At 44.3% G+C, this 15,895-nt stretch overlaps 1 protein-coding gene across 2 annotated transcripts in view; it reads right to left on the bottom strand.

Annotated features, from left to right (window-relative positions):
* Positions 1-15,895, bottom strand: part of BRIP1 (BRCA1 interacting helicase 1) — a 357,704-nt gene that overhangs the window by 310,917 nt on the left and 30,892 nt on the right. For both annotated transcript variants that reach the window (XM_040424676.1, XM_040424677.1), the window contains exon 3: positions 12,826-12,937. In XM_040424676.1, coding sequence (XP_040280610.1) covers positions 12,826-12,937 — 112 coding nt within the window. The remainder of the gene's footprint in view (positions 1-12,825; positions 12,938-15,895) is intronic.

Below are 15,895 nucleotides of genomic sequence, written 5' to 3'. Positions count from 1 at the left end.
TAAAGGGATTCTGTCACCAAGTTTTGGGCTATAGAGCTGCGGACATGCACGGCTAGATCACCGCTAGCATGTCCGCAATATACCGTTCCTATAGGGCTGTGTGCTTTAATTTTCTTTAAAAAAGGTTTTTAGAGATATGTAAATTAGTCTTGTATGTGTCCAAGGGGCTGTACGAACCTTCCTGGAGCCCAGCCACGCCCGCCTGTGAAGGAGCCCAGCACCGCCTATGTCCTCCGAATCTCCTCCTTTCATCAATGATAGATTGCCGTAATCTCGCGATGTGCAGTTCTTTCCCTGAGGCTGATGCCAGCACAGGGAAGGAACACTATACCGGCACTGCGCATCGCGAGGTTACGGCAATCTATCGTTGATGAAAGGAGGAGATTCGAAGGACATAGGCGGTGCTGGGCTCCTTCACAGGTGGGCGTGGCTGGGCTCCAGGAAGGTTCGTACAGCCCCTTGGACACATACAAGACTAATTTACATATCTCTAAAAACCTTTTTTAAAGAAAATAAAAGCACACAGCCCTATAGGACCGGTATATTGCGGACATGCTAGCGGCAATCTAGCCATGCATGTCCGCAGCTCTATAGCCCAAAACTTGTTGACATAATCCCTTTAAGTTATTTAATACACCATATATACCCCTAAAAATCCTACAACTAATCCCGCAAAATAAGAAAATATAGAAGAAAAAATTAAAAAGTTATGACTACTAGAACACAAAGGGGGAAAATATTATTGGTCCTTAAGACTAAAATGAATTATGGGATTAAAAATGCAATAGTGTCCCCTGAGTTGTGCGCCAACAAGATTTACTGCAAACACACATTAAAAATCTACAATAAAAAAAGAGACATTTTTGGGAGGGTTTTTCCAGTTTTAACGGGACTGTTAGGAGGTTAAAGAGGTTATCTAAAAACTTGATACTGATAACCCATCCTCAGGATGTTGATCAGCTGTTTGAAGAGACCACTGCACTACCAGAGCTCTAGTGAGCGCTACAGTCTATTCACAGCTTACTAAGCACAGCGAAGTGCATCAAATAGCGGTTGTGCGTGATACTGCAGATCAGTCCCATTCACTTGAATGAGACTGAGCTCCACCTAGGCCACATGACTGATGTTCGGTGACATCACTGACCTAGGAAGAGACCTAAGTGCTCACGGAGCACTGCAGCCTCTTCCAACAGCTGATCGTCGGGCGTCCCTGAATAGGTGATACTGAATGGCGGGGGTCTGACCTCTGGGAACCCTACCGATCTAATATTGATGACCTATCCTGAGGATACGTAATAGATATGAAACTCCCGGATAACCCCTTTAACACTTATTTTGGTATACCAAGAAACTGAAAAAGTTTGTTATTCCTGGGGAGAACTCCATATCACAATCAGCACATGCAGAGGGGCCTGTTCATGGAGGGGCACAATCAGGAGAAATGGCTTCAGTTGCGGCCCCTGCACCCCCAAGATCAGCCCCAGGCCCTGTAACCGCATTATGTATCCAGCATGGTCAGCCTGATATTGGCTCTGTTGAGCCTTCACCAAAAGATATCTTTAATGCTGTACAGCAATGCAGCAGTTCGCTTGCTCTCCTCACTACTCATATGGGCAGCCTGCAGGAAAATGTGTCCCTTCTCCGTCAGGACTTGCGGAAAGTTACTGATAGAATGGCGGAGGTGGAAGTCAGAGTGGGTGCCTTAGAGGATCAACTGCCGCCTGTCAAAAGAGATCTGGGCAGGATTATTTACAACGTGACCCTGCTGATGTCCAAAACGGACGACTTGGAGAATCGATCAAGAAGGAACAACCTCCGTCTAGTGGGGGTCCCTGAAAAAGCGGAGGGTGCAGATCCGGTGGCTGTTTTTGAGGACTGGCTTACCCTAAAATTTGGAAAGGACTTGCTCTCCAAGGTATTTGCTATTGAATGGGCGCACAGAGTGCCGTTCCATGCGCCACCACCAGGGGCCCTACCTCGTCCAGTGTTAATGAAGCTACTTCACTTCAGGGAAAGAGATGCAATTCTTAAGAAAGCGAGGGATCACCCTGATCTATTAATTAATGGCAGTAAAGTGGCGATATATCCGGATTTCTCTGCTGAGGTCCAGCGGAAGAGAGTCAAGTTCCTGGAAGTCAAGCGACACCTCCGGAATTTACAAGTTCCGTACTCAATGTTATACCCAGCCAAGCTTCGTGTGGTGGCGCATGGGGAAGTCTGTTTCTTTGATACTCCTCTAGAAGCGGCACAGTGGATCGACGCCAATGAATCCTCGCTCAAGAATTGGAAGCCGATGGACTGAGAGCCTCACTTTTGGAAATTCGGAGACACGTGAGATATATTGATAATGCCCTGGGATATGCTTGCGATGTCGTTTCTTTACTTATACGAACTTTCTGTATATTTGATGCATCTCCCTTTTGATTAATATGCCTATGAACATATGTTTAGGTTAAACATGCTTTGTCAGTTTGCCCGCTTGGGTCTCCTCAGTATATTAATGTAGGGGTCACCTGGGGTTGTTAAATTATGTTACTGTAATTTACCACTATGTGCTGCGCTGCAGATATACTTGTATATAGGCGGGTCAGCGCATACGACCCGATACATGTGTGTACTCAGTTACACAGGTTTTTTTTTGGCAACGATTCAGCCATATATATGGCCGACTGTAGGGAAGTTTTTTACAACCTATTTTCTGCTTTTTCCCGTGTAGGGAATTTATCCTAACGGGAAATTATTATGCTGTTGGGATACTTTTGAGGGTTGGGGAAGGGGGGATCGGGCGGTGGAACGGGTTGAGGAATCCTTTGCAGGGTGTGGGGAATATGCAGGTACCATATGTTACTGGGGAACTATGTTTTGCTCTAACATGTACTATATGTCCCAATGACACATAACATAAAAATTGTAGGATGGAATGTTAGGGGTTTGGGAGACCCGACAAAACGTACGGCAGTGTTTTCTGCGCTGCAGCACTTTCATCCCGCTATCTTCTGTCTGTCAGAGACTCATTTGTCTCAGACCACTATATCGGTCATACACAAACCGTGGGTTGGTCATGCATATCACTCTGTCCTTTCTTCTCATTCCAGGGGGGTGAGTGTTCTGGTGCATAGGTCACTGCCGTTTATATGTCACTCGTCCTGTACAGACGCTAGTGGGTGATTTGTATGTCTCCATTGTACTTGTTACCATTGTTTTTTTATTTTGGTTGCGGTGTACATTCCACCGCCGTATAATAGTGAGGTGATAAAAGAAATTATAAGATATGTTGAGGAATTACCACACTGTCCAACACTATTAGGGCTCATTCAGACGGCCGTATGCTGTCCGCAAAAATACTGAATGCTATCCGTTTTTTTGCGGATCCGCAAAAAAACGGATCTGCAAAAAAACGGATAGCATTCAGTATTTTTGCGGACCCATAGACTTCAATGGGGCCATGTCCTGATTTTCACGGACAAGTATAGGACATGTTTCATTTTTTTTGCGGATCCGCAAAAAAACGGATAGCATTCAGTATTTTTGCGGACAGCATACGGCCGTCTGAATGAGCCCTTAATAGGAGACTTTAACACCTGTCCCTCTGTGGCTCTGGATAGGGGTGGGATGTCAGATGGGGGTAGAGACTCTAATTTCGCCAAAGTGCTGCGGGAGCTGGATCTACATGATATGTGGCGGGTGAGAAATCCTACCACCCGGCAGTTCTCCTGTTATTCTAGCTCTCATCATTTATTATCTAGAATTGACTTAGCCATAGGCACTCCTGAGGTACTGTCGCTGGTGACTGACATTAAATACTTACCTAGAAGTCTTTCCGACCACTCCCCGATTTATGTAGAACTGCAACTGGGCATCAGACGCCCCCCTGGGGTTGGTGCTTGGAAGCTTAATCCTTTCTGGTTACAGCTAGTAGATGGGGAGGGTGGAATTGGGGAGGAAATGAGAGAATTTTTTACCCAGAACGTGGGTTCGGCGCCCTTGGGGGTAGTATAGGATACATGCAAAGCATTTGTCAGGGGTTTGTACATCCAAAAGATTAGTCGCCATAAATCTAAAACTAGGGACGCTCAGAAAAAGTTGCAGGCTCTGGTAGTGGAGGCGGAGGAGAGTTTTGTGTGTCACCCTAATAGGACTAATGAGGAATCCCTGATGGCAATATCTTCTACAAGCGGCGGATCACCGCAGGTTTTTTCTTAAACAAAAGTATTTTGAGGCGGGAGAAAGTTCCGGGAAGCTACTGGCAAGGGTTATTAGAGCCCAGGATGGTCCATCTAGAGTTTTCTCTATTCAGAGGGCTGATGGTTCTATTGCCACGAAGATATTTTGGCAGTATTTCATGCCTATTATGAATCCCTTTATAGGACAAAATTAGAGGTGGACTCTACAAACATAGCCACATATCTAGAAGAAATTGCGATTCTGCAACTGTTGGCGGAGAGTGTGACATATTTAGATGGCCCTTTGACTCTTGCCGAGCTGGAGGTGGCGATACAATCGTTCCCAAATGAAAAAAAACCTGGGATAGATGGGCTGCCAGCAGAGTTTTTTTAAAAATATAGCGGTGTACTGTTGCCTCACCTCCTGTCGGTTTTTAATGATGGCCTGTTAACAGGAAGCCTTCCTGCCTTTATGAGGGAGGCTATTGTAGTGGTCTTGCCCAAGCCGGTAAGGATCCCTAATTCCCTGACTCGTACAGACCGATTTCTCTGTTGACCTCTGATATTAAGATTTTAGCAAAGGTTTTAGCGAATCGGTTACAATCGGTCATTACAACTATTATTCATAGTGTGGAAAGGATTCTATGGAAATAGCTCACTGACCACACACTCACGGAAGGTGTACAATTTGATGAATTCACCCTTCAATTTTAGATATCTGACAGTAGAAGATTGGCACACTCGTACATACGGAGCCACGTGGAAACTTCACAATTTATTATAACTGTATATGGTTAAAATACAATAAAAATGCACATATAATAAAATATCAAATAAAAAGAATTAAACAATAGATTCAGTTACTTCCAATCAAGTTTCTTAATGTAGATGTTATCTATAGCAAATGTCCACAAAGGATAGCGAATGTCCACTATGTATTATTCATAGTGACCAGGCAGGATTCATGCCAGATAAGTCTACCTCGGTTAATCTAAGGAGACTTTTCCTTAATACTCAGAGGAAGGTTGACTCAGTAGGAGGACGGGTTGTCCTCTCTTTGGATGCGGCTAAGGCCTTTGATAGTGTTGAATGGAGCTATCTTTGGGAGGTGCTGCGAGTCATGGGATTTGGGAAGACCTTTATCTCCTGGGTTCAGTTGCTGTACAATGGCCCCATGGCCAGGATCCTGGCCAATGGGGGTATATCAGAGGCATTTGAAATGGGTAGGGGAACTCGTCAGGGGTGCCCGCTGTCCCCTCTTCTTTTCGCCATTGCAATTGAGCCGCTTGCTTGTATGTTGTGCACAACTGCCAGGATAGTAGGATTCCCTTGTGGGTCCCGGGAAGAGAGGGTGTCCCTGTATGCGGACGATATGTTAATCTATGTGGGTAATGTGGAAAGATCCTTAGGTCCTATTATGTCCCTATTACAGGAGTTTGGGGATAGATCTGGATTACAAATTAATTGGGATAAGTCTATTCTTCTACCCTTGGATAACCCTGCCAGAACCCTCCTTCCCCAGTCTTGCCCGCTACAGGTTGGGCACCAAATCAAATATCTGGGGATCCTAGTTACTGTACACCCGAATAGCTATATTAAACTTAACATAGAATCGTTATTGAATACATTGTCTGAGAAGGTTAAAGCCTGGTGCAAACTACCGATGTCGGAAATTGGGAGGAGCAACCTCCTTAAAATGATTGTTATTCCCAAGCTTATGTATGTCCTGCATAATTCCCCGATTTGGATACCTCATAGGATATTTGTCAAAATAGATAGATTGTTTAGTGACCTTATATGGCGTCACAAAAAAGCTCAGATCCGTCTTGATACACTACAAAGAGGGAAGGAGGCGGGGGGACTTGCAATCCTAAACGCCTGGTTATATTATTTTTCAGCTCAATTGCAGCAGCTAAGAGGATGGGGCCAGGACTCCCCGGTGACTCTATTGGAACATGGGGGGTTGGCCGATAAGATGTCAGGTCATCCAACCCTTGCAATGATACACAAGATCTGGCAAAAATGCAGGACATTGCTTGCAGTTCAAGGGTTTACGCAGGTCTCCCCTATCTGGAGAAATCCACATCTGCCCGAAATGTTCCATTTAGAAGGGTTTACACCATGGGAGCGCAAGGGAGTGAGATTTTTGTATCAGTTACAGAGTTCAGGTATCTTTAAGTCCTTTGAACTGTTGAAAAATGAATTTGGTCTCCCGCAATCGGCCTTTTATCAATTTCTGCAATTACGCCATGCTTTCCAGAAGCAGGCACAATCGACGTCATTGAAATGTACTACGGTACCGCTGTTTCAACAGATCCTTACAAACAATTCCTCATGTGGTTTGATATCATCCATTTATAGGGATTTGTATGTAAAATCACTGAAACAAGAGGTCCTAGCAGTCAAGCATAAATGGGAGGCAGAGGTGGGGCCGATTTCGGAGGAGCAATGGAAGTCGATTTTAGCGCTAACTCCACAACTGTCGGTGTGTGAGGGACACCGTATGTCTCAGTTGTTTTTACTGCACCGTGTGTATAGGACCCCAGAGTTCCTATGTAAGATAGGTGTTCGGGTAAATGCGGACTGTCCGAGGTGTGGTAACGGTCCTGCATCCCTGATGCATATGTTCTGGGACTGCGCGGAACTCTGGAATTTTTGGATGGCGATTTTGATCAAAGACGCCTATAACATAGTGGTTCCGCCTGGACCGAGGGCATGCGTGGCTGGGATATTGGACATTAAAAATCGTCATCACCGTCTGGGAGTACAACGCATGCTTTTTCAGGCCAGGAAATTGATCGCCAAACACTGGCTTCGACCGCAAGCTCCGACTAGGAAAGAATTCTTAAATAGGTTGTCGGAAGTCTTGCGACTAGAAAAGGGTGTTTATGTTAAAAGAAAGTGTGTGGCGAAATTTGATAAGATATGGGAAACTTGGGAAAACTATAGGATACGTTACCCTGACTAGTCTCCCTTACTAAGGATGTAGATTCGGGAGCTGCTGTGTCGATCAAAATATTCTCCTCTCTATGATGCTTATACATGGCGCCAAGTTGGAGTTCCCTGGTATGTATAATTGAAATACCGTTGGTATGGTAGGATAATACCTGCTGTACTTATATGGGTGGTACTTTAGGTATTGACCATTAGAGTTATGAACATTGTACTGGGTTGGAAGCCTAGTGCCCGTTTCACCGCCTGGGGGGGGGGGGGGAGTTTGGTTGGTTGGGTAGGAAATTTTTTGTTCATTATTTAAAAGTGAAACAGTCAATGTATATGCCTTGTAGAATTGACCATAACACACTGTAATGGCGGTCACTGTTGACCTTTATTATTGTATTGAGTATATTATATCCTTTTCATGCGCTTAATGAACAGACGGACTCTGTGATGATATTTGTAACCGCTTTATTCTTTATTACCAAGAAATTGTACAAGCATTCTTTATTCTGTGGAATATTGTTAATAAAAACTATCTGATTTAAAAGAAAAGAAACTGAAAAAGTTAGGGTAGTCAAATCATCACATGTGTAAAATCAGTAAAAAGTGTCTGGTCATTTAAGACCAACACAGCCTGGTCAGTGGGGTGGGTGGGGGGGGAGGCTGGGATCATTTCTTTTGCATGTTCTGTGTTTAATCTTCCTTTAAACATATGAAATTCTACCAAGGAATGGCAATGGCTTAATCCTCCATGACAGACGGCTGACTATATCCTTTTATGTTCTCATCTGGTAATACTGTATAAACAACATTTACACATCTTATTCAGGGGAAAACTATTCATTCCAAAAAGAACTGTGTTCTGAAATGGTTAAACGTAGAGAACTTGCAAGGCCTGATAATAGCCATAGAGAACATAATATCAAACCCCAATGTGCCAATAAAAGGGTGACATTCTTCTGTTTATGATGTGATTGAACTTAAAGGCAGAAAGGTGAGCATGTAATCTCAGATGTTTCCCAACAGCTCTCTAGTTTTAGCATGTGTTGGGTCTGTTTGGTTCAAGTCACAGAACGAGCCCCCAACCACTGCAGGAAACTATCTGAGGATACAAGGTCCTCTCATTAGGTGGGTGCCAGTACAAAATCCCCAAAGCTCTTATAAAATGTCACACATGTAACTTCCCTAGTAAAACTTAGAAAATAGGAAAACAAAAAAAAAACTATGACAACACATATCTTGCCTTTAATACAGGAAACCACATTCCCAGATCAAGAGACCCAAATTTCACCGGCCCTGATATTTAAGTTGTTTTATGTAAGGAAAAAAAAAAAACTGCATTTCTGAAGCATGAATCAGGCACAAGTAGATCACCATGACTGTGATATTGCATTATCAGTATTTAGATGTATCTATTTTATATACATTTACAGTACTGTACCAAAGTCTTGGGCTGGTGTGGGGAAAATGCTGTAAGTAAGAATACTTTCAAAAATAGAAGTGTTGATAGTTTATCTTTATCTATTTTATTTATCTATTTCTCAATGCTGAGAAATACAGGAACATACATAATCCATCATGCAATACCATCAGAGAGGCGTCTCATTGGCTCCAAATTTATTCTGAAGCTCATGCACACGACCCTATCTATTTTGCGGTCCGCAAAACACGGATCCACAAAAAATACGTATGATGTCCGTGTGACATCCGTATTACATCCGTTAGTTTTTTTAGCGGATCCATTGTAACAATGCCTATCTGTATCCGCAAAACGGACAAGAATAGGGCATGTTCTATCTTTTTTGTGGAACGGCCATGCGGACATACAGGAATGGAATGCCATTGACATGAATGGTTCTGCATACGGGTCGCAAAAAAAACAGAAGGGACACGGACAAAAAATTAAGTTTGTGTGCATGAGCCCTAATGAAGAACAAGGAGTCCTAGAAGTAATGATATGGTCCCCACAGAGCCCTGATCTCAACATCATCGTGTCTGCCTGGGATTATATGAAAAGACAGAAGGATTTGAGCAAGCCTATATCCACAGAAGATCTGTGGTTAGTCCTACACGATATTTGGAACAACCTTCCTGCCTAGTTCCTTCAAAAACTGTATGCAGGTGTACATAGAAGAACTGATGGTGTTTTGAAGCCAAAGGATGGTTCCTTTTTCTTTCACTCATTTTGTTAATGCCCAGACCTCAATCCAACTTAGAATATATGGTATGGTATGACTTGAACACCGCTGTACACCAACATAGCCCATCTAACTTGAAGGAGTTGGAGCAGGTTTGCCTAGAAGAAACCCAGTGTCTAGGTGTGCTAAGCTAATAGATAAGCCTCATGAGACTTGTATCTCTAGGGCCCCACAAAGTTTTGACTTTCATGGGGAGAATAATAATGCACATTACAGTTCTCCTTCTAAGTGGTAGACATGTTGTGCAGATCCAAGTGTACAAACCTCCCGAAAATCAATAGGGAAACCTGTTACCTCCGCTACTATGCTGACATCTCTGAGGGCAGCCTAGTATAGTGATAGACCTGCTGAAATGAGGGCAGCGTGGTATATTGACAGACCCGCTGCAAGGGAGATTAGTCCGATGAGACTCGTGGGCCCACTCTCCCCATGACTGGCAGGTTTCTTTTCTGTTACATATAGAAAAGAAACATGGCAGTCATGGGAAAAAAGTTGGGGACATGGGCCATGGGTCTTAGCTTAATCATTTCACTCAAAGGGCTGGTGCGCGCTGCGAGGTTTGGCATGTCAGTAATATAAGGCCCCTTTCACACGGGCGAGTATTCCGCCACGGATGGGATGCGTGAGTTGAACGCATTGCACCCGCACTGAATCATGACCCATTCATTTCTATGGGGCTGTGCACAAGAGCAGTGATTTTCACGCATCACTTGTGCGTTGTGTAAAAATCGCAGCATGCTCCTCTTTGTGCGTTTTTCACGTAACGCAGGCCCCATAGAAATGAATGGGGTTGCGTGAAAATCGCAAGCAAGTGCGGATGCGGTGCAATTTACACGCACGGTTGCTAGGAGACGATCGGGATGGAGACCCGATCATTATTATTTTCCCTTATAACATGGTTATAAGGGAAAATAATAGCATTCTGAATACAGAATGCATAGTAAAATAGGGCTGGAGGGGTTAAAAAAAAAAAAATAATAATTAAACTCACCTTAGCCCGGCTTCTCTTCTGTCTCCTTCTTTGCTGATTGCAGGAAAAGGACCTGTGGTGACGTCACTCCGGTCATCACATGATCCATTACATGATCTTTTACCATGGTGATGGATCATGCGATGGACCATGTGATGACCGGAGTGACGTCACCACAGGTCCTTTTCCTGCAATCAGCAAAGAAGGAGACAGAAGAGAAGCCGGGCTGCGCGATCAAGTGGACTAAGGCGAGTTTAAAGGGGTTCTGCACTTTCATTTAACTGATGATATATCCTCTGGATAGATCATCAGCTTCTGATCGCGGGGGTCCGACACCCGGGACCCCCGCCGATCAGCTGTTTGAGAAGGCAGCGGCGCTCCAGCAGCGGCGCGGCCTTCTCACTGTTTACCGCCGGCCCACTGACGTCACGACTAGTATCAACTAGCGCGGGCGCGGCTAAGCTCTGTTCACTTGAATGGAGCTTAGCCGCACCCACGCTAATTGATACTAGTCGTGACGTCAGTGGGCAGGCGGCCCGGCGGTAAACAGTGAGAAGGCCGCGGTGCTGCTGGAGTGCCGCTGCCTTCTCAAACAGCTGATCGGCGGGGGTCCCGGGTGTCGGACCCCCGCGATCAGAAGCTGATGATCTATCCAGAGGATATATCATCAGTTAAATGAAAGTGCAGAACCCCTTTAATTATTTTTTTTTTTACCCCTCCAGCGCTATTTTACTATGCATTCTGTATTCAGAATGCTATTATTTTCCCTTATAACCATGTTATAAGGGAAAATAATACAATCTACAGAAGACCGATCCCAAGCCCAAACTTCTGTGAAGAAGTTCAGGTTTGGGTACCAAACATGCGTGATTTTTCTCACACGAGTGCAAAACGCTCTCAGCGAGGGGAGCACAATAGAGGTGACTACTAGACTACGTAGTTACGTGGAACAGCATGTCATTAAAAAGTTGCATCGACAAAAACATTTGTGCGACTTGTCACAGGCAAACTCCAGTCGCATGCGACATACTCTGCGGTCTATGATGGCAAAATTTGCATGTGTCAAAAAGTCCAACAGTGTTGGATTTTTTGCAACTCTCGTGTTGATGTTGTTGTAGATGTGACAGAGCTACACAGAAAAACTGGGGTGCAATACTTGATACAAACTTATTGCTGCAGATTTTCTTTGAAAAACTGGAGATCTGATTAATATATGACATCATAGTTTGTTAAGGGCTTTTTTATGTTTTGGGGGATTTTCTGAACACCTGCTATGAGCAGCCATATATCTTTGCAATTGAACATTTTTGCAACAGAGTTTAAGTCACAAAAAAATTGCACAAATGGTCTATGAACCTTAAAGGGAACCTGGATTTTGGGTATAGAGCTGAGGACATGGGTTGCTAGATGGCCGCTAGCACATCCGCAATATCCAGTCCCCATAGCTCTGTGTGCTTTTATTGTGTCAAAAAAACGATTTGATAGATATGCAAATTAACCTGAGATGAGTGCTGTCCCTGAGAGGAGTCCACTGTGAAGGAGCCCAGCAGCGCCCCGCATCCTCCGAATCTCCTCCTTGCTTCCCGACGTCACAAAGCTAGAGCACCGTAATCTCGTGATGTGCGAGCTAGCGCATGCGCAGTTCGTTCCCTGAGGCTGATGCCAGCACAGGAAAGGAACACTATGCCGATACTGCGCATGCGCCAGCTCGCGCATGGCGAGATTACGGCGCTCTAGCTTTGTGACGTCGGGGAACAAGGAGGAGATTCGGAGGATGCGGGGCGGTGCTGGGCTCCTTCACAGTGGGCATGGCTGGGCTTCGGAAACGTTAGTAACAGCTCCTTGGGCTTCTTATTTGCCTCATTTTCATATCACACAATAAAAGCACACAGAGCTATGGGGACTGGATATTGCAGATGTGCTAGCGGCCATCTAGCAACCCATGTCCTCAGCTCTATACCCAAAATCCAGGTGACAGGTTCCCTTTAAACAAATTGTCCTGTTTACAGGGCTGTGAAGTCAGAGTCGTGGCTAGTTTTTGGTGGAGTTCAAGTCAGAAGAAATGTACCAATTCTAGCTTAAAAAAAAATATCTGTTACTAATATTGTGTATTAACGTTAAAGTTAATAAGAAAAGTTTAGAAATGTTAAAGGGGGTTTTACGACTTTTTTATACTGATGACATATCCTCTGGATAGGTCATTAGTATCTGATCGGTGGGAGTCTGACACCTGCTCATCAGCTGTTGAGAAGGCCACGGCACTCCAGTGAGCACCGCAGCCTTCTCACAGCTTACTCTAGGCCAGTGATGTTAGGTTCATTGGTCACGTGGCCATGGCACAGCTCAGTCCCATTAAAGTAAATGGGGCTGAGCTGCAATATCAAGCACATCTGCTGTACAATATGTGGCTCTGTGCTTGGTGAGCTGTGAGGAGGCAGCAGCGCTCACCGCTTAGAGACTCCACAGCCCTGGCTATTTACTCCACAACCAGTGTAAACTGAATAATAAATGTGGGTTATGATTTATAAAATAAAGTATAAATGTGGTTACTTACCATACTGAGACTGCTGCCATGCGAGTGCAGAACACAATAATGCCAAACTTTTCCCGCTCCCAGTAGGACTTTCCAACAAACAGTGCTGTTTGCAGTTCAATCCTCTCATAATCTGGAATTAAAAATAAAATATCATACTATAATACACAAAAACAGCGAGAGAAAGGATTATACTTCCTGAATAACAAGAACAAAAGGTTTATCCGTGTAATAGTCTGTCTCACTTTAGGCAGAAAGGATGAATGGATGGACTTGCCCTATAAAAAGGTAGTAAAGCTACCACAAAACTAAAGCACTCTTTTATTGGTTTGTTTTCTTTTTTTTTCTTTTTTATTAGGGGAACCCATTTGAAACCCAGACAAAGGACACGGTAGTACAGTAAAGGACTTTACCTGCTGCTTTATTCTTTTCTTTCCTGGTGCTCCAGGGTCATGTGACCTGTAAGAGTAAAGGTCAATGTGTCACCCGTGGGTGATACTGGACATAAGAGCAGGAAATACAATCTAAGCGGCTACTGATGGTGGGTGAGAGGGCTGGATAGACTGGGGACGCGACAAAGAAGGGGGGGGGGGGGGGGGGACAATGTGCAGGCAAAGTGTAGCGTCCACCGGTTGTCTCAATAGGACGGTGTCAAATGAAACCGCTAAAGTTGGAGGCATATGAATACAACTTTAGCCAGCCCTCTCACCCAGCATCAGTAGCCGCTTAGATTGTATTTCCTGCGCTTATGTCCAGTATCACCCACGGGTGACACATTGACCTTTACTCTTACCTTACCTCAAGGAGGACAACAGCTCCTTCCCAGGACATTCTAGCTGCGGTATCATCCCATCTGGGTTGATATTTACACATCTAAACTAAGGGAGCGCAGGGAGGTCCATTTCTCTTTTTTTCATGTGACCTGTAGTCTGACGATCGGACCACCACAACATCTGCTGTGTCAATCAGAAGTAAGATTCTCTATGCAAGTCTATGAGAGCCTTGATGTGAGTCTCAAAGACTTGCATAAAGAATCTTACTTCCGATTGACACAGCAGAGGCTATAACAGTCCAGTCTGCGGTCAGGCTACAGGTCACATGATCCTGCAGCGCTGGGAATGGAGTTGTTTTATGCAAGGATAAAGCGGTCAGTAGGTCAGTGTACTATCTTCTCCCTTGTCTATTTTACAAACTGGAGCCACAATAACAAAAAAGTGGGGTGCTTCTTTAAAGAAAAACTGTCACCATGAACATGCATTGTAAACTGCAGCATGACTTAAGACGCATTTACACTGCACTGATGAGCAGGTGATTGTCAGGAAGGAAGCGTTCCTTACAGATAAATGCCTGCTCATTATTGGAGGAAACCACTGAATTTACATGCAGCGATCTCCTCCACAGTATCGCTCGTCGTCATACAGTTGCATTGTTTCTTGGCAGCAGATTGCCGTTTACACAGCACGATCGATCTGCTGCCCAGAAACAATTTAGGTTTCCGCATGAACAATTATTTCACCTGATGGACAATAGCTTTGCTTGTTCATGGGGTGATCTGAAGGACCTATAGACATGCCAATTGTTGGCCCGAACATCGGGCCATGTAAATCCAGTATTAGTCACAGTTCCGACAATGATAATTATGCACTATATTCCGCAGCGCTTTGCAGACATTAGCATCAAGCTGCCCCCAATTGGGCTCACAATCTAAGTTCACTATCAATATGTCTTTGGAGTGTGGGAGAAAACCGGAGTAACCAAAGAAAACCCACGGAAAAAAAGGAGATCTATTGTGTTTTTGTGGAGGACCTCTCAAGCTGCTTACCGGGCTGGAAGTGAATGCCACCTTATGACCAGGGAGGATCCCCCGTCTCGGTGGTTTGGATCTAAAGCTCACCGTGTGGAAGAAGCTGTAGTACTCCGGTGAACCTCCTGTTCCCGCCTGCTCAGAGTCGGGATGAGTGATCTTCAACTCCTTCAGATGAAGCACGTGGTTTCCTGATTGTTTGGCTAGTGAGCTGTTCGGGGGCGCGTGAGTACTGTGCCTTGGCTTTGCTTTTTGAGCGCAGCTCATAATTGGCTCCCCTTACCCTGTATCTCCTCGCACTCCTTCTCAAGGTCAGTTCCGTATCGGGAGTCCCGGCTGGACGTGGGGACAGACGGCCTATCAAGGGTGGAGGAGTTTGGGTCGTGCTCCAGTGAGGGAGCAGGCTGGATCCCCGTGCGGAGATACTTGGAGCTCAAGGTTGCTCCTCGTTTGTACTTACGTCTGTTTCGGGCTTGTCTGACTTTGATCGTACCCTCTGAGACCTCAGGGTATTCTGCTGTGACAGATATGACTGCCTGGTGACATTAACGTATTTTGGAGCTATCTGACTGTCTCTCCTGGTTCCTGAGTATACAGATACACCCCTTGGGATCACTCCATCATCAGGAGTCTATAAAACTCTATTGCACTTGGGACTCTCATATAATAACGCCACGTGAAGTATCCTGCTCACTAATCATATGTGATTAATTTGACATGGCACATTTATATCTTATAAATGGTGTAATCTGTTAATAATTTTAACTTCGTAGGGTTGGAGATGTTGGGTTGAGATATATCGCTTGACCCGAAGCTCCTCTTCAGGCCAAGGGTTTATATGTTGCCGCCTTTCTATGAATAAGTACCACACTCACTGATTTATCCAGTTATTTATTATTATAAAAAAATAAATAAAATAACAAAAAAAAACTATTATGCCACCCAAGACACAAAATAGGAAATCTCTGGGGACGGTCTCTCCTAAAGGGGCCGGAGGGAATAGCCCGATAACAAAGATGGATAAATATCTGAAATCCCCCCAACATAAAACTAGGATGGCGCAGAAGGGCAAATCACTGACACAATAAAGGATACCTGTAGGGGTTTATCAAGGAGCTATATCACTGAGCAAGAAATATTTCCCCTTTAAAACATAACGTTTCATTATTATTATTATTATTATTATTATTATTATTAAAAATCCCACTTAAATTGCATTAATACAACAACAAAAATAGATAATTTTGCCTAGGATTAGTGTAATCAAATCAAGTTGTACATATATCA

This window comes from Bufo bufo, chromosome 3 (genome assembly GCF_905171765.1).
Source record: "Bufo bufo chromosome 3, aBufBuf1.1, whole genome shotgun sequence".
In the NCBI taxonomy this organism is placed as follows: Eukaryota; Metazoa; Chordata; class Amphibia; order Anura; family Bufonidae; genus Bufo; species Bufo bufo.
Note: the sequence above shows the minus strand (reverse complement) of the source record. Positions and strands in the feature narration are given on the sequence as shown.